The sequence below is a fragment of the Gopherus evgoodei genome, chromosome 12 (genome assembly GCF_007399415.2).
Source record: "Gopherus evgoodei ecotype Sinaloan lineage chromosome 12, rGopEvg1_v1.p, whole genome shotgun sequence".
In the NCBI taxonomy this organism is placed as follows: Eukaryota; Metazoa; Chordata; order Testudines; family Testudinidae; genus Gopherus; species Gopherus evgoodei.
Window position 1 is genome coordinate 22,450,777 of NC_044333.1, and position 19,878 is coordinate 22,470,654.

The 19,878-nt window shown below is 38.5% G+C and overlaps 1 protein-coding gene across 1 annotated transcript in view; it reads right to left on the reverse strand.

Moving 5' to 3' along the window:
• Nucleotides 1-1,266: 1,266 nt before the first annotated feature.
• The window catches only part of TSHZ3 (teashirt zinc finger homeobox 3), a 70,180-nt gene continuing 51,568 nt past the window's right edge, over nt 1,267-19,878 (reverse strand). The window contains exon 2 of the mRNA XM_030582175.1: nt 1,267-5,974. Coding sequence (XP_030438035.1) covers nt 2,775-5,974 — 3,200 coding nt within the window. The 3' untranslated portion in view covers nt 1,267-2,774. The remainder of the gene's footprint in view (nt 5,975-19,878) is intronic.

Here is a 19,878-nt window from a genome sequence, read left to right on the forward strand (position 1 = left end):
CTCTCCTGTTTTTCCCTTCCCCCAAGCTGTAAAAATAGCAAAATGTTGTACAATGCTGTTTACCATTGCCACCTTACAATCAAATGGTTCCTTTTGAAAATATAATGTATGTAATAATCTGCCAACCTCACAACTAGTGAAATTCTGTTCTGAAATCCAATGCTATATTTAAGATGTTCTAATTTTCAAGGAGAAAATCTGTGTTCCCAGAAGGAAGGATTCTGGCTACAATGTGGACTGAGATAATCTAGTCTTAAAAATACAGACAGCCTTAACGAATGTTTCACTAAAGAGAAAAAGACCTCAGCCCTGGCCTGAAGGGGTTACCTTTTCTAAGAAGACAGGATCCTACAGTTGAGATGATACAGCTAACCAGCAAAAATTATGTGCAGCAGTTTTGTCGTACAGATGACTGTCCATTAGGATCCGAACTGAGACCATCAACTTCAATACACTAATAACCTTAAAATCAGATTTAAATATTGAGCCAAATGACAAAAAGAAAAATAAAAAACAATACAAAAATCTAAAAACCTCCTCACCCTGGAGTTCTAGTCCATAATCCAAGTACTGGACTTGATTATTGCTATCCATAGGGCCTGTTTACTAATAATACATATTGCTTCAAGTTGTGTTAGTTATAAAATGAACAGACTGATTTCTAATGTTTTAAAAGAAATAGATACCAGCCTTTACATTACAGAGGACAACAAAAAAGAAAGAAAGAATAGTAGGCAGGTAACTGGTCATTTTTAAAAAGAGATTATTTGGGGGGGTTGTTTTTTTTAATAAATGAAAATTTGGACATGAAGCACCTACCAATATTACTTGCAGACTCTATTCAGTATATTCAAGAGGAATTCATTTAAGCATCACTGTCTGAGTCTGAATATACAGCAAAGCAAAACACATATTTGCCTCGCCACACATGTTGCTTATAAACTCTCTTCTTTACAGTTAATCTTACCCGATCTCTAAAGTGGAGTTATAACATTCATTTATTTTTTCTTGGGGAAAATTTTTGTTAATGCAGCCTTTGAATAAGTGCTACCCTGCTCTTTAAATGCTAAAGTTCACTAAAACTCCAGTGATTTATGCGCAGCTTTTGACTGCCAGCACCTGGCAGATGAAGAAACCTACTCAAGCTTCAGTCATAAACAGATAGCATACAATTTAATTTTAATGTGCTCGTTAGTCGTAGCACATTTCAGACATAATTGTGAATGCAACACAAAATTATAGCAAAAAGACAATTTTAATGCTGCTGTAGAAAAAAAGGTTATATGAAGAGTCATATAATGGTGCTTCATTGTCAACAACAAAACAGGGCACAGAGTGCATTACAGTGTCTGTGCTGTTTACATGCCAATATTTTATACATAGATTCTCATATGGTGTCAGCTGTCAGTTACTTCTGCAAATTAACTGCCAAAAATGGAGACGAACAGAATCACTTAGTGTGCTGGTAACCACGGGTTACCTTTCATATGCCTAAAGATAAAGCTGCAGTATGGAATCTTGGGAGAATAATTAGGCAGAACAAAACAGAAAGTTACCAATTGAAATAAAAAGGCATTCTACAATATGAAATAACAACCAATAGCGCTTATAAATAAGTAAAAGGTTATATCACAGAATGCCTCATAACTTTTAAGCAAAATATTACAGTACAAACATTTTAAAGGCTTTATCAATGTTTAGGAAATACAGTACAAGTTTTTCAAATAGATTTAACCCTTTGAGCACTGAGTTTATTTTGAATTCTCTCATTTTATTTAAATTTTCTTTTACTAATAAATACCTTTAAAAGTCATGTTGTGCAAAATAGTTATAATGCATGCCAAAGATGCAGTCCGTGGCTTCTGTTATTCAGCTGGTTTAAAAACAAATGATAACGATACTAATAAATATGTATAATTTAAACATGAACCTCTATCAATATAGATGTACTGTATAGCAAAACAAAACAATCATACTTTGCTTTAAGAATAATGTTTTTGAATACTTTATAAATGCTATTTGTGGTACCTTTCATATAATTTACAATGTTTGGATGTTAAAAGAAAAACCCTTAGACCTAAAAAAGAAATATACACTCTATATATAGGTATAGTTTATACCTGAGGCATATCAGGTACAAAAACCGTCATTGCTAAAAATGCTGAAGAAAAACATGGCATTAACCACAATTACATTTCCATAAGAGATTTTGAAATCTATACAATATATACACCTATGTTTCAATGTGAAAATAATATTTTAAATTTCAAGGTGTGATACACCTCTGCATAAATGGAGGTTCATATTAATAATTAGAACTAAGCTGGTAAGGGTTTTAAAAAACATATCCATACATTTCACCAAATTAAAGCAAAAGTGTTCCAAAGTACTCAGAGGGCTAAAGATTATAGGGTAAGAAATACCAGCACACTTAGGTCACATGAAAAAAGTGCACCGGGATTAGTTATAAATGCTTAATTAAACTGTCTGTTAATGCATGCAGCTTAATGCATCAGAGGGATGCACAGCAACTAAATCCAATTTACACAAAGTTCCAAACACTTACCACTGCATTTTAACCTTCATATTTTACCAGTAACAACAGCTGATTATGCACCTCTATTAAACACTGTACAATTATACAAAACAGTTCAGCCCAGAGTGACTCTCTGGAGTTAAAATAAGAACATGTGCCAAGAACTAAACAGTAGCTTTAAGGCGTCTTTGACAGTTTCCTCAAAGCAAATTACAGTTATTTTAATCAAAAGCAAATGCTACTGCTTCTCTAACTCCGAAACATACAGAAGATGATCCTCTGGTGACTTCCCGTGTGTTTTACTAAGATGAAGTTTCACAGCATGCTTGCTTGCAAAAGTCCTGTTACAAAGTTTACACTGATAGGAAGTTCCAATTTCTTCCTCTGGGGATGATGTCACCAGTTTTTCAGATGGTGACTTTGTTTGTGCTATCTGATTGTTAATCTGTTCATTGGACAGTTTGGACAGGTCTCTTAACCTGAAACCTAGATGTGACTCAAGGTGACTGATATAAGTTGAAGGAGTTCTGATCTGTGAAGCACAGTCATTACAAAAGAACACTGGATGCCCAGTGTCCAAATTTTTAAGGAACTTAGTTCCTCCCGTCCTTCGGAGCTGGTATTTCACATTGGCTAGCCAATGGCTAATTGTGGTCATTGAGAGTCCCGTAAACCTTGAAATGTGCATCCTTTCTTGAGGGCTCAAGTCTGACATAATGTATTTTCCCTCTGATGTCTGTCGTAAACTGGCTGCAAACTGGGCCTGCAGAATGAGCAAGTGCTGAGGGTTCCAGTTAGACTGACGTCCCTTCCTTTTCTGAGCTGGTGTCGTCTCTTCTGGTTCCTCTATTGTGGTACCATCAACGTCAGATTTCTCAGATATGCTGGAAGGTGTGGAAGATTTTGATGTGTGACTTTCTGTCAGGTTCTTCAGCATATCGGATATATCTGACAAGGCATTCTCGCGTAGCGGCGAGTTTGACATGAATGACACGACTGCAGATGTCTTTGCTGTTGTCACTGTAGATGAAGAAGATGCAGAAGATGTTGATGTGGATGACAAAAGCGCTGAACCCAAAGAGCAGCTTTTGTCACTCTTGCCTTTCGTCAAATCTATGGGTTGGTCATTGCTGACATGATAAAAATAACGGTCTAAGTGGTCTGTTTTTTTGCACTGCAAAGGTGGGGTGGCCACCGCAGCCTTTTCTGCCAAACTGTTGCTCATTTTAAAAAGCATGCTCATTGGATCTAGAGCAGGCAAAGATGGCTTTGCTGCTTTTCCAAGATGAATATTCATGACAGACTGCAGTGCACTTAATGGATTTACAAATGGTTGTTCAGGAGGATGATCTGTAATAATAGCTGTGCTGCTGCTTAATGTACTTGCAATTAACTTTACAGGCTCTTTACCATTTTCCACTGGTTCCATAGTTGGACTATCCTTGCAACTATCCCTCTGAGGAACTGGGCTGTTCTGTTGGCTTTTAAAACCACCATCACTGGAGGCATCCATTTTGAGGGGTTCACTGAGTTCGCTGCTGCATGGCGAAGGTGTCGCGCGTTTCACTGGAGAAAGTTTTCCTTCAGGTTCTTTCATTTTTTCCTCAACTTTAATCACTTTCTCAGTGACTTTCTTTACCAATTCTTCCATGGCATGAAAGTTCGTTTTTGGCACAGGGGAGGTTTGACTGCTTGGTGGTGACAGTAAGGGCTGGTTTTTAGTCGGCGACACTATTTCATTGTTTCCAAACATAGATTTTAAGGGTGTACTTTTTCCCGATGAACCCAACGACAGCTTCATCATATTAGGTAGCTGGTAGGCAGCATGAATACTGGGGTAGCCACCCCAGCTTGGTGTACCATTCTGGGCTTTGTTTATAGCTGATGTTACTGTGTTTTCTAAAGACTTTAAAATATCTAGCCCCCCTTTAGGACTTTCTTCCAGGTCATTTTCAGTCAAATAATGATATTTTGAGGAGATATCAAACTTTTCATCATCTTCATTTGACTTCTCTTTCTCTTTCATTTTATCATCAGCAATCCCTCTCTCTTTATCTACTTCTTTTTTTACTTCAACATTCAATTTTGGGGAGACACTAGAAGGCGTGTTGGAGGGAGATGTAAAAGTGGTGGCTGCGAGTGGCACAGACTGTACTTTTTCGTCTAGTAGAGCTGTTATTGTTGGCGTCACTGGGGCTTCTATAATTGGCTTCCCTTTCTTCATGGCAGAGTTAGTGACTTTTATAAAATGTCCTGTCACCATCATGTGGGCAGTGAGTTCCTGCAAAGTATCATGGGAACTTCCACACTCCATGCATTTGAGAATTTGTGATTTCCTTGCCTCAAAATGCCAAGCATAGCTGGCACCATTCTGGTGACCGTAACGATTATTTGGCGTAATGTAAGGATTTGCATTCTTCTGTAGCGCGTCGTTGGTGTCCGAGATTGTTGCTTTTGGTGTCCCACCTGTGGAATCTGGAGAACTTGGAAGTTCAAGCTCCAGTGACGCTTTTTTTCTAGTAGCTGGGATAATTTTTGCTGCTACAGGTGTAACAGGTTCCTTCAGAGGCACTTTTTGGTAGTGTTTTGTTTTGATCATATGAACACTCAAGTCCTGAAGAGATTCAAATGAATGGCCACAGTACATACACTTCAATACTTTCTGGGCATCTTCTTTCCCTTCCATTTCAAGCAAAGAACGTTTACGCGGTTTGGACCATCTTTTAGGGTTATTGTTATCAGTTTCATGGTTGTCATCTCGATAATGTCCTGTTTCATTCATGTGCACTGTTAATTCTACTAAAGTGTCATAGGCAGCACTGCAGTCTTTACAACGGAATTTACTGGCTCCAGTAAATATAGAGCCATAAAGCTTACTGCTTTGTCTGTACAACTGAACTGTGCTAAAAAGACTTGGTTCAGGAAGAATTCTGCTCTGAGAAACTTGCTGCAGTGTCTTTGCCATAGCAGTCTGATGCCAGTCAAAGCTACCACTTCCACAGCTGCTGCTGCTGCTGCTGCTACTGCTGCTGCTACCGTTGTTTTTTTCTGAAGTCGGCTGGTGGAGATTCAAATTGAGATTGGACCAGTAGGAATTGGAAAGGAAGTTATTATATACAGCTTTCATTTGTTCTAAACTATCAGATACAGCAGAATCTTCAAGTGGTATTGCAACTTCCTTGCTCTCTTCCTCGTTTTTGATAGAGCTGCTTTCAAAATCTGCCATGCGGTCACTTGTCTCACTGATGTGTGACTCACTGTCCATTTCATGGCTGGAAAATTCAGCAGCTGGAGAGTTTTGGTAGCTCTGGCAGTTCTTACTGTAGTCTTTTTCTGGGCACACGTATTTTGCTGAAGGTTCCCCATCAATTGCATTTTCATCAGGTTCCATGTCTTCCTCCACGAGTGCTGCGGCCTTCAGTTCATCTGAAACATAGGCTATCGTGGACAAAACAAAAACAGGAGTTAGTGACTGTTGATCATACTTTTCATCAGCTGCTTAAATATTTCAGCTAAAGTACTGCATTTATTTGTAAAATTAAACAGTTAAAATTTAATGTTTCTTCAGAGCAAGAAAAAAAAATCTGCTCTTCAAACATAATTTGCCACCTTATTCTTCTCAAGGGGCAACAGCTTGAAATTAAAACTAAATTTGAAATTAATGAAGCACATTCTGGAGGTGGCATTCATTTCTAAAGTAATAAATTACTTGTATCAACCTCAGAGACAGCAGCTCCTGTCTGTCAATTAATATGTCTTATGCTTCTCCTACCCCTAATGCATTTCTTAACAGACAGATTCACAATTTAAATTAAGCAAGCATTTTTTACTCATTACATTTTTGAGACTCAATTTTCAATAAATATAAAGGACAAAATCATCAATAAAATTCCAACAAAGTAAAAACAATGCATGCAGATTACATTACATTAAAAAACAAGATTTTTTTTTTAAATTTTCTTTTTTGTGGTAAAGCTGGTGACTCTAAATTTGGAAATACCTGACTAACAGTGATTCAAGATATTCATTATAGATGCAACAAATGACCCATTCACATTTAAACACACTTCTCTCCCCAACAAGAAAGCCCATGCAGAATTATGTCAGAAGCAAGTTCAAGAAAATTGGTATGCTGTACGCATTCTTGCTGTATAAATATATACAAGACCTTCCACTGGACCTTACAAATGTCAAAGTGTTTGCTCTTTAGACTACTTTGTCAATATTTACTCAGCATAAGCTACATGGGCACCCAACAGGGATTCTGTCTTTTTTTTTTTGTAAGTAATGCAACTGGTGATGTAAATCTAACACACTCTTCCTGAATACGATAGTTAGGAACTTACTAGTTTTATGTTCGTTTTTCATACTGGCACTCTACGTGTATTTTACACATAAAAGTAATGCCTTTAGGAAGGAAAATTCTATCAAAACATTAAGAGCACGATCAGTAATTGATCAAACTAATCTATTTCTACTGAACGCTTTAGTCTAAAGAAAGTGAAAAGATAAAATACATATAAATACATGCATATTAGATAAGAGGTTGGGTTTTTTTTAAAGAACTAAACTAATCATATAACCATACATAGAGAACTTGCTAGATATCTATTACCAAAATAATAATATGCTTAGAAAAATGCAATTGCAGTGCGTATCCATAGTTTTCAGATGGCTGAAAGCATCTGCCTTCACAACATACCTGGAATGCGAGGGCATCTGGCCAAGCATAGCACACAGTTCAGCATATACAACAATCTATGCAGCCTGTTTATTCAGGCAAGAGTGTACACTGCATATTGATCAAATGAAGCTATTTCATCCAGGGCAGTGGAAGAAAGAGTAAAGTATAATGGATATATACTGTACCATGTATCTATCATGGTACACTTGGAAGGTGGTAAGGAATAGCCAACATGGATTTGTAAAGAACAAATTGTGTCAAACCAATCTGATAGCTTTCTTTGATAGGATAACAAGTCTTGTGGATAAGGGAGAAGAGGTGGATGTGGTATACCTAGACTTTAGTAAGGCATTTGATATGGTCTCGCATGATATCCTTATCGATAAACTAGGCAAATACAATTTAGATGGGGCTACTATAAGGTGGGTGCATAACTGGCTGGATAACCGTACTCAGAGAGTAGTTATTAATGGCTCCCAATCCTGCTGGAAAGGTATAACAAATGGGGTTCCGCAGGGGTCTGTTTTAGGACCGGCTCTGTTCAATATCTTCATCAATGACTTAGATGTTGGCATAGAAAGTACGCTTATTAAGTTTGCAGACGATACCAAACTGAGAGAGACTGCAACTGCTTTGGAGGACAGGGTCAAAATTCAAAATGATCTGGACAAATTGGAGAAATGGTCTGAGGTAAACCGGATGACGTTCAATAAAGACAAATGCAAAGTGCTCCACTTAGGAAGGAACAATCAGTTTCACACATACAGAATGGGAAGAGACTGTCTAGGAAGGAGTATGGCAGAAAGAGATCTAGGAATCATAGTGGACCACAAGCTAAATATGAGTCAACAGTGTGATACTGTTGCAAAAAAAGCAAACGTGATTCTGGGATGCATTAACAGGTGTGTTGTAAACAAGACACGAGAAGTCATTCTTCCGCTCTACTCTGCGCTGGTTAGGCCTCAACTGGAGTATTGTGTCCAGTTCTGGGCACCGCATTTCAAGAAAGATGTGGAGAAACTGGAGAGGGTTCAGAGAAGAGCAACAAGAATGATTAAAGGTCTTGAGAACATGACCTACGAAGGAAGGCTGAAAGAATTGGGTTTGTTTAGTTTGGAAAAGAGAAGACAGAGGGGACATGATAGCAGTTTTCAGGTATCTAAAAGGGTGTCATCAGGAGGAGGGAGAAAACTTGTTCACCTTAGCCTCTAATGATAGAACAAGCAGCAATGGGCTTAAACTGCAGCAAAGGAGATTTAGGTTGGACATTAGGAAAAAGTTCCTAACTGTCAGGGTAGTTAAACACTGGAATAAATTGCCTAGGGAGGTTGTGGAATCTCCATCTCTGGAGATATTTAAGAGTAGGTTAGATAAATGTCTATCAGGGATGGTCTAGACAGTATTTGGCCCTGCCATGAGGGCAGGGGACTGGACTCGATGACCTCTTGAGGTCCCTTCCAGTCCTAGAGTCTACGAATCTATGAATCATTAGAAATCTTTCATGCTTCTTTTCAGGGTGCTTGTGTTTAAGCGAAGCACTAATGACAATATAACTGTTAAAGTAACATTGAAGTTGGACTTCCAGTTTCAAAAGGAGTATGGTGCAATCAGTTGAGAAATATAAAAATTTTTTTACTGGTGCCTTCTCACATGGATGATTTTAGCAAAATTGCTTCCAACCATGTGAGGTTATAATCTGGCCCTTGTATTCCGAGTTAAACCGTTGAAAGCACAAACATATGAAGTCAGAGCAACACACAACTGTGCATAGGTGTTGCAGATCAAACGTGCAATGTATCTGAAGAGATGTCAAGATTGTATTTTTAAATTTAAAAATACGTAAGTTGAATCTAAAGACAATGTAACTGCTGTCTATTTTGCTGTAATTTTATGCTATCTGGAAATACTTAGGTTGATTGTACGCCTTCTCTAATTGTTACTAGGAAATATTTATATTATAGTAGCGCCAACAGGTTGCAATCAGAATCAGTGCCATTCTGCTGGGCACTGTATAAACACTGACAAAGAAACAGTCCAAACTCCAAAGTGTTTACAATTGCACAATGTCATTCATTCAACACTTCCATCCTCTTATGGAACAACACAAGTTGTCTTATTTTAGTTATTTGCATCAGGGTATTTCTCAATTCCAGTGGAATCATGTAACCCAGCAGACCCAAAAGGTGCAAACCAGCCTCTGAAAGTGAGAATTTTAAGACAATGACAATATATGAATAATTGGCTACCAATGATCAGTAACTGAAGAACAATTCCAAAGCTCCAAGAAACATGCATTTTAAAAGAAAAGGAAGAAAGATATTATGTTGCAGGCCATATGATGTGGCCTGAAATAGTACAATCCTTTTCTGTGGAATCTTCTTTGTAAAAATAGGTGTGTTTTTGTTCATATTTTTTTAAAATAAAAACTCCTGTCCCTGTGCCTCCCTTACCGAACAGAAATCACACCCTCTTTACAGCATAAAGGAAAAGGGAAGTTACTGTCACACTGCCTGACCTAGGAAGATCTCCTTTTCACACCTGTATCCTGAGGCAGCACACAGAAGTGGTCTATAAGTGTGCCTGGCTTTTTCTCCCTTTATTCATGTAGGGCTAGAGTGCCACCCACCCTCATAACAGTGAGTAGTCATAGGAGTAGTTCCTGGACATTAAAATTACTTGTGTGAATAGGTGCTCACCAGCGTGAGCAAAGCTTGAACAATCTAGTCCCTGATTAGTGCTGGTTTTCCTTACATTTCTGTTTCTCAGGCTATTGAAACCTTCGGAATTTTGCTTGGTCTGAGCCGCTTGTGTTGTCACATTCACTGCTTTTAGAAGAGTGACTTTTATGTTAGCTGGAATTCTCCAGCAGGAAGCGCATTTAAATTTAAATCCCTTTCCCTTTCATGCTTTCTTTGCCCTTTTTACCCATTATCAAGCATATCTGCCTGTTAACTAAGAGCTACCTCCTCAATAACTGTCCTTCTCCTTCCCAAGCTGGAGTCATGAAGCTGAGTTTGTGACATCATAGGTTTTGATTCAGGAAATAAGGCATGGAGAGGAGGAATCGGTTCAGCGTATGAGGGTGCAACTTTAATAAACTAATCTCAAAACAACATGGGGGAAAAGGGGACTGCACCCTCTTCAGCTCTAGGCAGTTATTTGGGTCTAGTACAGTAAGGTTATCCAGTTAAACAAGTGACAGGGAAGATGACACTTAGCTCTACCCACAACTCTCTCCACTAGAGAACTAACCTGTGCTGAACCTTTATGACCTTCCTTTGTGCAGAGGATGAGGGTACCTATGAGAAGGAGCAAGACGTAAACCACCCTCATCCAAACCAACTGGAGCTGGTGCCATCCCGCAGCTGCTCACCTATTTATTCCATCTATCTGCACTGGACACTAAATGCAAGTTGCAACAATGTTAGAACCTAAGAATGGCCATGCGGGGTCAGACCAAAGGTCCATCTAGCCCAGTATCCGTCTCCGACAGTGGCCAATGGCAGGTGCCTCAGAGGGAATGAGCAGAATAGGTAATCATCAAGTGATCCATCACCTGTTGCCCAGTCCCATGTTTATTTGTGTGGGTTTATTTTCTTTGTCTTTTTTCCTATTTTAATATTTTTCATATGTAAAGTAAATGTTCAAAACGGTGAGGTAGGTGTGTGACTGTTCTTTAAACACCTCAACAGCACAGTCTGGGAGAGGGGGTGACTTTAAAGGTGCTTCTAAATGCAAAATAACTTAGTACGAATTGAAATGAAAGCAATTATGTTGTTCTGTTCTGGCTTTTTCCCCCTTCACATAAACAAACAAACCACACAAAACTTTTCATTTTACATCCTGCAAGGCTAGGTGACCCTGGGGAAGTCACTTGCAACCCAAATGTGTCTATGATTGTGACAGACCATTTGGAAAAACCAGGAAAATGCTTTCCTGGAATGGACCTGGTTTGTACAGAAAATTAAGGTATCAGAAGAGTTAAGAAACCTATCCTTGGTACAGGTAAAGAGAAGTTGAGAACAGACAGCTCCCTCATTAACATTTGTTATAATTATTAACTAAACTGCTAGGTAAAAATGAAATTAACACATTTAATATAAATACGTAACAGTAAGCTGTAATATAATGGAATTCATTTCCTACAAGAGGGAATTACCTTCATAACTGAGTTATGCATCATTTCTTCGCTAGCAGAAATAACGTGCTACATCACTGCCCAAAACAATCTATACATACACATACTATACATACATGGATATACTCACAGACATACTCCATACACACACCATGGAACCATGCAAGCAGTGGGAACTAATATCAGTCCATCATATTTCTACTAATATGGGAGGGTACTGTGCGGCTAAATCAAAATGTTTATACTGGTAACGGCTCTGCTGATGCCCTGGGCCAAATTCAACCCTGATGTAAAAACACAACTCCACTGAAGCCAATGGATTTGCACCCACTTATGCCGGGGTTCTTCACACACTGTGAACACAGCCTCCTTCCTGCCCAAACTGACTCAGACAGGGACAGCTCTAATTTAATTAGTTTGGAAAGACCACAGCACCACTCAGGAGGGTTTCACTTTGCTCAAATACTTATGAGTTACACAATTCTCCCTCTCCACTTGAAAGAAGCCATATACTAATGTCTAACATCACATTCTCCTGGTACTTATTATGGGTAATTCCTGGTGCCAAGCCCAGTATAAACAAAATCCCCCTTGCTGCTCCATCGCCATCACTGCAGCCTCAGAAATTCAGGTTGCTTCCATACATCGGTGTCACATTCTCAGCCAGTGAATCTGCTTTGTGACAGATTCATCAGCCACACCCTAGCATATCCTCCAGTCCAACTTAAAAACCCTTGGGCGGCAGCATAGAAGTCACTGAGAAACATGGTACACAAGGCCCGTAAAAGGGCTTTCCATCCCCTGCTCATTGAGCTGCGGAACCATGTTCTGCAGAGGAAGAAAGGGGAAGCAGAATCTGCTCTACATGTATATTTATCTATACAAGATATAAAAATCCATCTGTCTGAAGGGCCCAAGCATTCAGTTGATTTTCAGTGCACCTTGCAAAAGTTCAAAGTCCTTAAAAAATATGAAGCAGTTAAAATTCTTCCATTAAGAAGGGAGGACAAAAGAAAGGGGTTGGGAGCAGAAATGATCGTGACCAGGCCTGATGTTGCTTATTGTCTGAGATCTCAGGAGATCACAGTCTGAGTTGATATGGCTGGCTCTTTGGACAGGGATCTGACTGCAGCACAAAATGTTGAGCACAACAATTGAAAAATTTTCTTTTCTTTCAATAGACAGCACATAAATTACAGACCAGACATACACAATGAGTGTTCACTGCTATCAGTAACAGACAAGGGATATCCTGTTGTTGGTCTGCCTGTACATTTTTGTATGAAATAACTAAGAAAGTGAGGGATATAGAAGGGAACAGCTCACGGGGTCTGGAATGGAACTTTCCACCTTTAGAGCAGATCACTGGATGAAAACCAGCCCAGGCTGGTAGTAAATGAAAATGATTACAGTCCGATGGAAATTTTGAAACACAGGGAAAATGAATCAGTATCTCAGTCCAGTTCCTTGAAGATGTATACAAACATCACAGAAAATCCAACAGAATTGGCATTCTCTGCATAGAGGTGGAGCACTGAATGAGCTATACACCACTGAAAATCAGCCTGAAGCCTAGAGGTGGTGAATGCTGTGCAAAGGCTTGTACCATCATTGTCCAGAATGTACTAATTATTTGGATTAAAAAGAAGATCCCCAAACTGCTGTCAATACACGTTTCAGAAGCGCCTTGCTATGTAACAGAAATTAGGGGGGACTGCCTTCCCCCCCGCCAAGAGTGGCAACATAAATGGCGAATGGCAATGCTTGCTTTTTTTTTTTTTTTTTTTTTTTTTTTTTTTTTTACAAGAGGCATGGTAATCTAGCTATTATTCCTGCTTAGAGAGGTCAGAGGCTCTGTTTCATAGGGGCGGGACTGTCTGTAGTTGAAATGAAATGTTATTTCCAGGTGGAGAGATCCATGCTTCTCTCACACATTGGCTGGAGTAGTTGGTACCTTCCACTGGAGTAATAGTCTACTCCAAGATTTATTATTCTGCCCATTGTCAAGGTCAGGAATATTAATTTTCTACATGTTAATTTCATGTAATGTGCATGATTAATGCTTATTTAGTTGGATATTTTGTGTGTTAATAAATCTGCAGCTTCTTCATGCCAATAATAATGTGGTATTAAATTATTGGGGATCGGAGTAGGGATGGATGTGACAGCATGCCAGTGTAATGGGTGGCTATCATTAGGCGCCAGAAACTTTGAAGTATATTAGCATTTGGTTCTTTGCTGAATGTACTGCAGCTGTCTGATACAGAAAGCTCAGAAATAAGCCACAGGAAGCTAGCCAGCTGCTCTGATCCAGCATCCTGTACTGGTATTACATTTGGAGCAACTTCAGAGAGTGCAAATCAACTGTTAGCATTAGAGAAGAGAATTACATAGACATGAATACATAGGGAACAGATGATAACAAGAACAATTTCTGCTACACTGAAACATGGACCAGCCTGAACACAGAGTGAAGGAAATCTACACTAAGCACCTTATTCTCATGTCACTTGAATCCCATGCTTCCTTGCTTTTAGGTGTAGTTAAAATGAAAGAGCAGCAGAACCCAAATCTCCCATTCAAATTACTCAGGTTCAGTAAACTTCTGTCTGAAAAATCTCACATATCTCATCTCCATGTTATGCAGTTTGGAACATGGAAATCCAACAAACGAGACTAAGTCATCAGAAAGCACTTACTCAGGCTACTTACTCGGATAAGGAAGGCATTCTCCTGTCTGAAACCAACTACTGCTTAAAAGTTTGATAAGTCAAAGAAGATTCTTCATATCTCTCGTTTATATTATTTCCTTAGTCCCAATGTACTTCCCCAGGGCAAGTAGTAATAAATACATTTAACACACACCTAAAAAACTGAAGTTATTATAGCAGATGAATTTTTATAACATCTTGGCCTTTCTATTCAGACCCTCCATTCAAGGAGCTCGACAGCTTTAATGTGCATTAATGTACTATTCCTCTCAGCACCCCTGTAGTATAGATAAGTGCTGTTATCCCCATTTTGTAGAAAGGGTAAATGAAGGCACAGAGAGTTAAGCTACTTGCTTAAGGTCACATAGAAACTCTAGGAAAGGAACCTAGAATTCTTAAATTACCTGTTAAGTTAGTTTCTATAATGAAGGGATACAGGCAAAACACATAAGTAGAACAGGACCAGGAGTCTGGAGTTCTCGTTTCTGTTCCTAAACTTCCTCTGCATGTGCACAAAACTAGAAATAATTGACACTTTTAATCTTTAAAAATAATTAAGGATTGAATTCCCCAGTGAAATGCCCACAACTGTGTCCATTGCGCAAAGCCCAGAATCTGTGATCACAAATCTCTGGAGCAAACTATTATTTGACAGCAGCAAGACTTGCACATGGCCAGCAATCTGCATTCAGAAGCAGGGAATGTAGGAATGCTCTCTGAGTCAAGAAGAGGCACTGCCTAAACTCTCCCACAAATAGTTTTCTGCTCTCAGCATAAAGCGGAACTTGAGGTAAGCAAAAGGGAAGGATCTGTTCTAAGAGACTAGAATCAGCTGACAGATCACACCTCTGTCAACTCCAAGCTGGTCTTTTGCCCTGGTTTCTGCATGAGGTCTTCACTCCCTGCAGCACATCTTTTGAGCAGGGCACCTGTGTTTCTGAAACCTGTTAAAATCACCCACATATGAGATCTCACATCACACCTGTCCAACATGTTGAGCAGTATATCAGCATGTCACACTGCAGCCTTCTCTTCTAGGTGCCGGATTGGATGAGGAGTTGCTAAAGAGCTGGACCTGCTTGCATGATGACATCAGCCCACACTGCCCTTTTCTACATGAAGTTTCTTACCAGAGAGGAATGTAGGCCCTAAAAAGAAACTCATCATGACATCCTACATCTAAGCCACCAGCCTGGACAATGTGCTAAGTACTAGCAGAATCAAAGAAACATGCTTTTATATGTCATATTGTGCTGTTCAGAAATGAATTAAATACCTATTTTAAAATAAGAATTGTCACAGCAAGAACAACAGTTTGGCAATAGAGACCATTCAGGAGCTGCCAACTCTCATTTACACCCATATAACACAACTAACTTGTGGTGAATGCAAATGACACCTGGATTTCTTTGTCGCAAGCAAGTTTGTAAAGATAGTGGACCAAATTCTTCTCTGTTTCGGTCATGAAATAGGTGAACAGGAGTTAGAGCACAGAATTTGGCCCATGCTCTGTGTGCCCTACTGTGCCATTTACACTAGGAGCAGTGTAAAGCCATACTACCTTAGAGGGAGCTCCAGGAGGCATTTTGCTTCATGTAGCTCCAAGGAGCAAACAAGTATGCCCATTGCCAGACACTATTGTGGGATAGAGCTAGGACCCTGTCTCCTCCTTGCCCCTTTTGAGACACTATACATGCTGAGCCAGTCCCTGTGGTCCTGTGAACTCAGGGACTGGAATTTTTTCTGGCCGTTCTGCAATCTGTGCAAAGGCTTCTTACCTCCTCCCCTCACTGAATGCATGTAATAGCCAAGCATAACCTTGTCTTTTATGAGCAGCATCACAGTAAGAGCAAGGCAACCAGAAAAATAGTGCTTGTGATCATTCATTCAGATTCTGAATTGCTGTTTGCTTTGACCACATTCATGTTCTTTTTTGTTCACGTCTCATACATGTGAAGGCAAACAGTTCACCCACCCACCTAGCTCAGTGCACACAAATTATTAGAGAATGGTTGTTCTCTGTAAAAATACACCTATTTGCCAAGAACTGAGCTATTCACAGGTGAGTATGGGTATTCAATATCTGTACTCCTCACGCTTATAATATTTCAAGTATCAGTCAGCCAACCAGAAAGTAGGAACAATACCAAGCAAAGCAGTCAATTACAAATGGTAAATCATTAATTGCTGGAGTCAAGGGAACAATTCCAATTAACAAATAAACTAGTAAAATTAGTCTATTTGCAGCTATTTCAGCTAAAGTTAAATTTCTTGTATGAATTACTCACTATGAATAATGTGACCAGTTCTAAGCAAGACATAACTCCAGTTCCTGCTGGTTTCCAGGGCAGGTTCCTTGGCTGCAACGTACAGAACTGTGTCAAATTCTCCACTCTATGCAGGTGTATAATACAATGAGAGTCATGTGTCCACAGGGCAAGACAGAGAGACAGTATTGTAGCCTTAACCATAGTTTGGATTTGGACCATATATTTAGCTATTGACACACTTTAGGTGGTGGTTTTCTGACCTCAAAAGTATCAATTTCTTTTTGTTGGCAAAATTATTCCATCAAATCCACAGGAAATATAAATCTATTTGGAAAAGGTTGTTAACAGCACAAGGTTACATGTATCTTTCACTAAACCCTTTAAATGAATGGATTCTAAAAACAAAAAAAACAAACAAAAATAATGCCACAATCCTGGCTTGATATCAACATTTGGGTAGCATTTTTTAATCACTGGGAAGTATATAGGGCATTTGACAAACTAATACAAGATTCACAGCCAATTCCAGGATAAATAGTCATGAACATAAAAGTTCTCAATATGGCTCTAATAGTTCTTAATTATTATAATCCTTCACTAAGCAAACAGATGTTGTAAGGGAACTTTAGTTTCTTCAGATGATCAAATGCAGTAATCAAACCATTCTGCTTCTGTCCTGCCTCTTCTCAGCAAATGTTTTGTATAGTGGAGAAGAAATAGCAAACGCAGTGACAAAATGACCATTTAATTGTCTCAGAAATCTGTTCCTGAATAGTATCCCCTCTCCCCAAATTTCTCTGATTCTATTCTTCTAATTATTACTTAGAATTTCTGAGAATGTTAGGAAAAAAACCTTACATCTTTACTCTCTGTAATCTTCCCGTATTCCTGTTGCTTTTAATTTGTACTTATCTTGCAACCTTTTTCGTAGCCTGAAAAGTGGCTCTGTGTTAGTATTAGCAAGATAAATAAAATAAACATGGATCTCTGGATGTGCAGCAAAACCTTCATGCTACATTTTAAAATTCAGGTGTACAATAATGATTTTACCTTAAAAATTATTTCAATTGGAGTGTAGAAATCATTCTAATAGAGTATTTTTTTAAATGATCATAGCAGTTCAAGACGTTCAAAATGCATTGGCTAATTCTTTCCTTACATAAAAAGGCCTTCAACCCTAATCTTTCATTCCTTGTGAACCCCAAATTCCCACTGAAGTCGCTTATACAGTGGCTTCAATAGCAGTTTTAGGTGCACCTCCTGCTCATAATGAACTCTGTGCAATATGTGAACAGTGAAGTACAATGAAATTCCTAAACTGTTTCAATGCACTGCACTGTGCAAATTGCAATTTCAGCTTTGTGAATCTCCACTTACAATGAAGTTGCTCCATGAAAAGAGACTTTGTTATGGGTCAACACCTGGTATCCTTACTCAGTTTCTATTCAGCCCTACTTAGGGACTACTAACGGCTACAATAAGAGAGTTTTGCCTGAGTTAGGACTAAAGTAAAGACTTCAGGATTTCCCTGTACAAGATGTTTCCATTTTGTTTTGTATTGTACAGCAGAGAGAGACACTGACTATTCATTTCATTCATCTGCTCATCATACTATTTTGGAAATGAGTTTCTGTCCTGCATTACCTAATGAACTGCACCGTTGGGCAGTTCACTAAATACCCCACTAAAATCACAAGCTGGAAGTACAAGGTTCACGGATTCCTGAAAAGGGAATACAGTGGAAAACCTGAAATCTAAATAGTAAACATCTCCTTTCAGTCACCAACCAAACTCTTGTCATTTTTAAAAGATGTTCCTATGGTAGTTTATAGCCACAACCGTGAACATTCAATGTCACATAAGAAAAGACACTTGTCAAGTGCCTTTCCCTTACAAGCACCCTCATCATGACCTGTGTTAATGAAGTTAATTGAATTTAAGATCAATAATGGTTAATTATTGCAATTTGACATTCTGAGATAAATGGCTTTAAGACAGAGAAATGTGTGTGTATGTGAATTCCCTCCAAAGAAGGTGAACACATTACAGCCTAAGAGGGATCACACAGGCCTTCCATTGATCCTGGTACAATCTGATCGACCTAATCCTCTGATGAATGTGGGCTTTTCACAGCTACAAGTAAATGTTCTACAAGACTACTCTAACCCTTGTCACTGACCAAATCTATATGAGCTGTACACTAGAAATCTATTGAGACAGATTAAAGAACTGCTGTAGAAACAAGAGATGCTTCAATAAAGGTGATGGTTTATTATATTGGCTATTAATGTTACATACTGTAAGTAATTATGAATGCTTATGGATAACAACTGCTTAATTTTGGCCAGTTAGATGTAAATGATAACTAAAACAATAACAATAAAGAACGAAAACACTGACAAAAAGCCCAAAACCACCAAGATGAATTTGACAGGCAATATGAGAACGTAATCTCCTTCTTATTGAAAAAATAATCATTGAAACATATAATAACTAAGACTACCACTGATACAGGTGGGTATTTCAGAGAAATAGCAGTCAACCTACTTCATTTAGAGTTTTTTTAAGTTTACTTTCACGATATTTGGAAAAATGTCTTCCGGTTGAGAAACTGTGTTAGTAATGATACTCTTACATGCATACTGAACAAGTTAAATGACCACTTACAAGATTTATAATGACAAAGTAAATGTTGTCAAGGAAAAAGTAATACTGATTGCAGAGCGCTGACAATAACAAGCCGCTGAAGAGTTCTGTCAAAATGTAAGATTATGCAAAAACACTATTGAGAACACTGCTAATCATCTGCTCTTGTCAATTACTTGAAGGGTATCTGACAGCATATTTACATTAAACACACTTCAGTAGCAAAATCCTTAATGCTATATCAGAATATTTTCATTACCATTAGGAATCTTTAAAAAAGGCCTTTTACAGTACAACAGCAATAATGGTGTACTATCTACATCAGGCAGGTGCATCCATCTTATACAATTATAGCTAAAGAACATTTTAATGATATTATTTAAAAACTTATGTATGATGGATGTAAATAATATTTTAGTGTGTACACCCAATGAAGCCTATTTTCAAATAACAGTCTTGTTGGAGTCTCAACCTAAGTGTAAAAGAACCATTGGTCTTTGTGTGGCAGTTCTTTTGCTCATGTGACTGCACACTACTGTGAAGAGAGATATCAGGTACACATGTTTATTCTAAATCTGTGATTGCAACCTGCAATTCAGTTGCTTTATGAAGAGTCACATCAGTTGTCAATTGTTTTCAGCTCTAGCAGAAACTCATTTTAGTTATGTCCATCCTGAATCTCCCCCACCTCCACCCCTCCTGCAACATGAAATAAATGAAAGATAACTTTGTTTAAACAACACACTTGCATTGTACTGTCCCTCTGGATGGCCCTTCTCTACTTCATCAGGAATAACTAGTCCAGGGGTCGGCAACCTTTCAGAAGTGGTGTGCCGAGTCTTCATTTATTCACTCTAATTTAAGGTCTTGCGTGCTGGTAATACATTTTAACG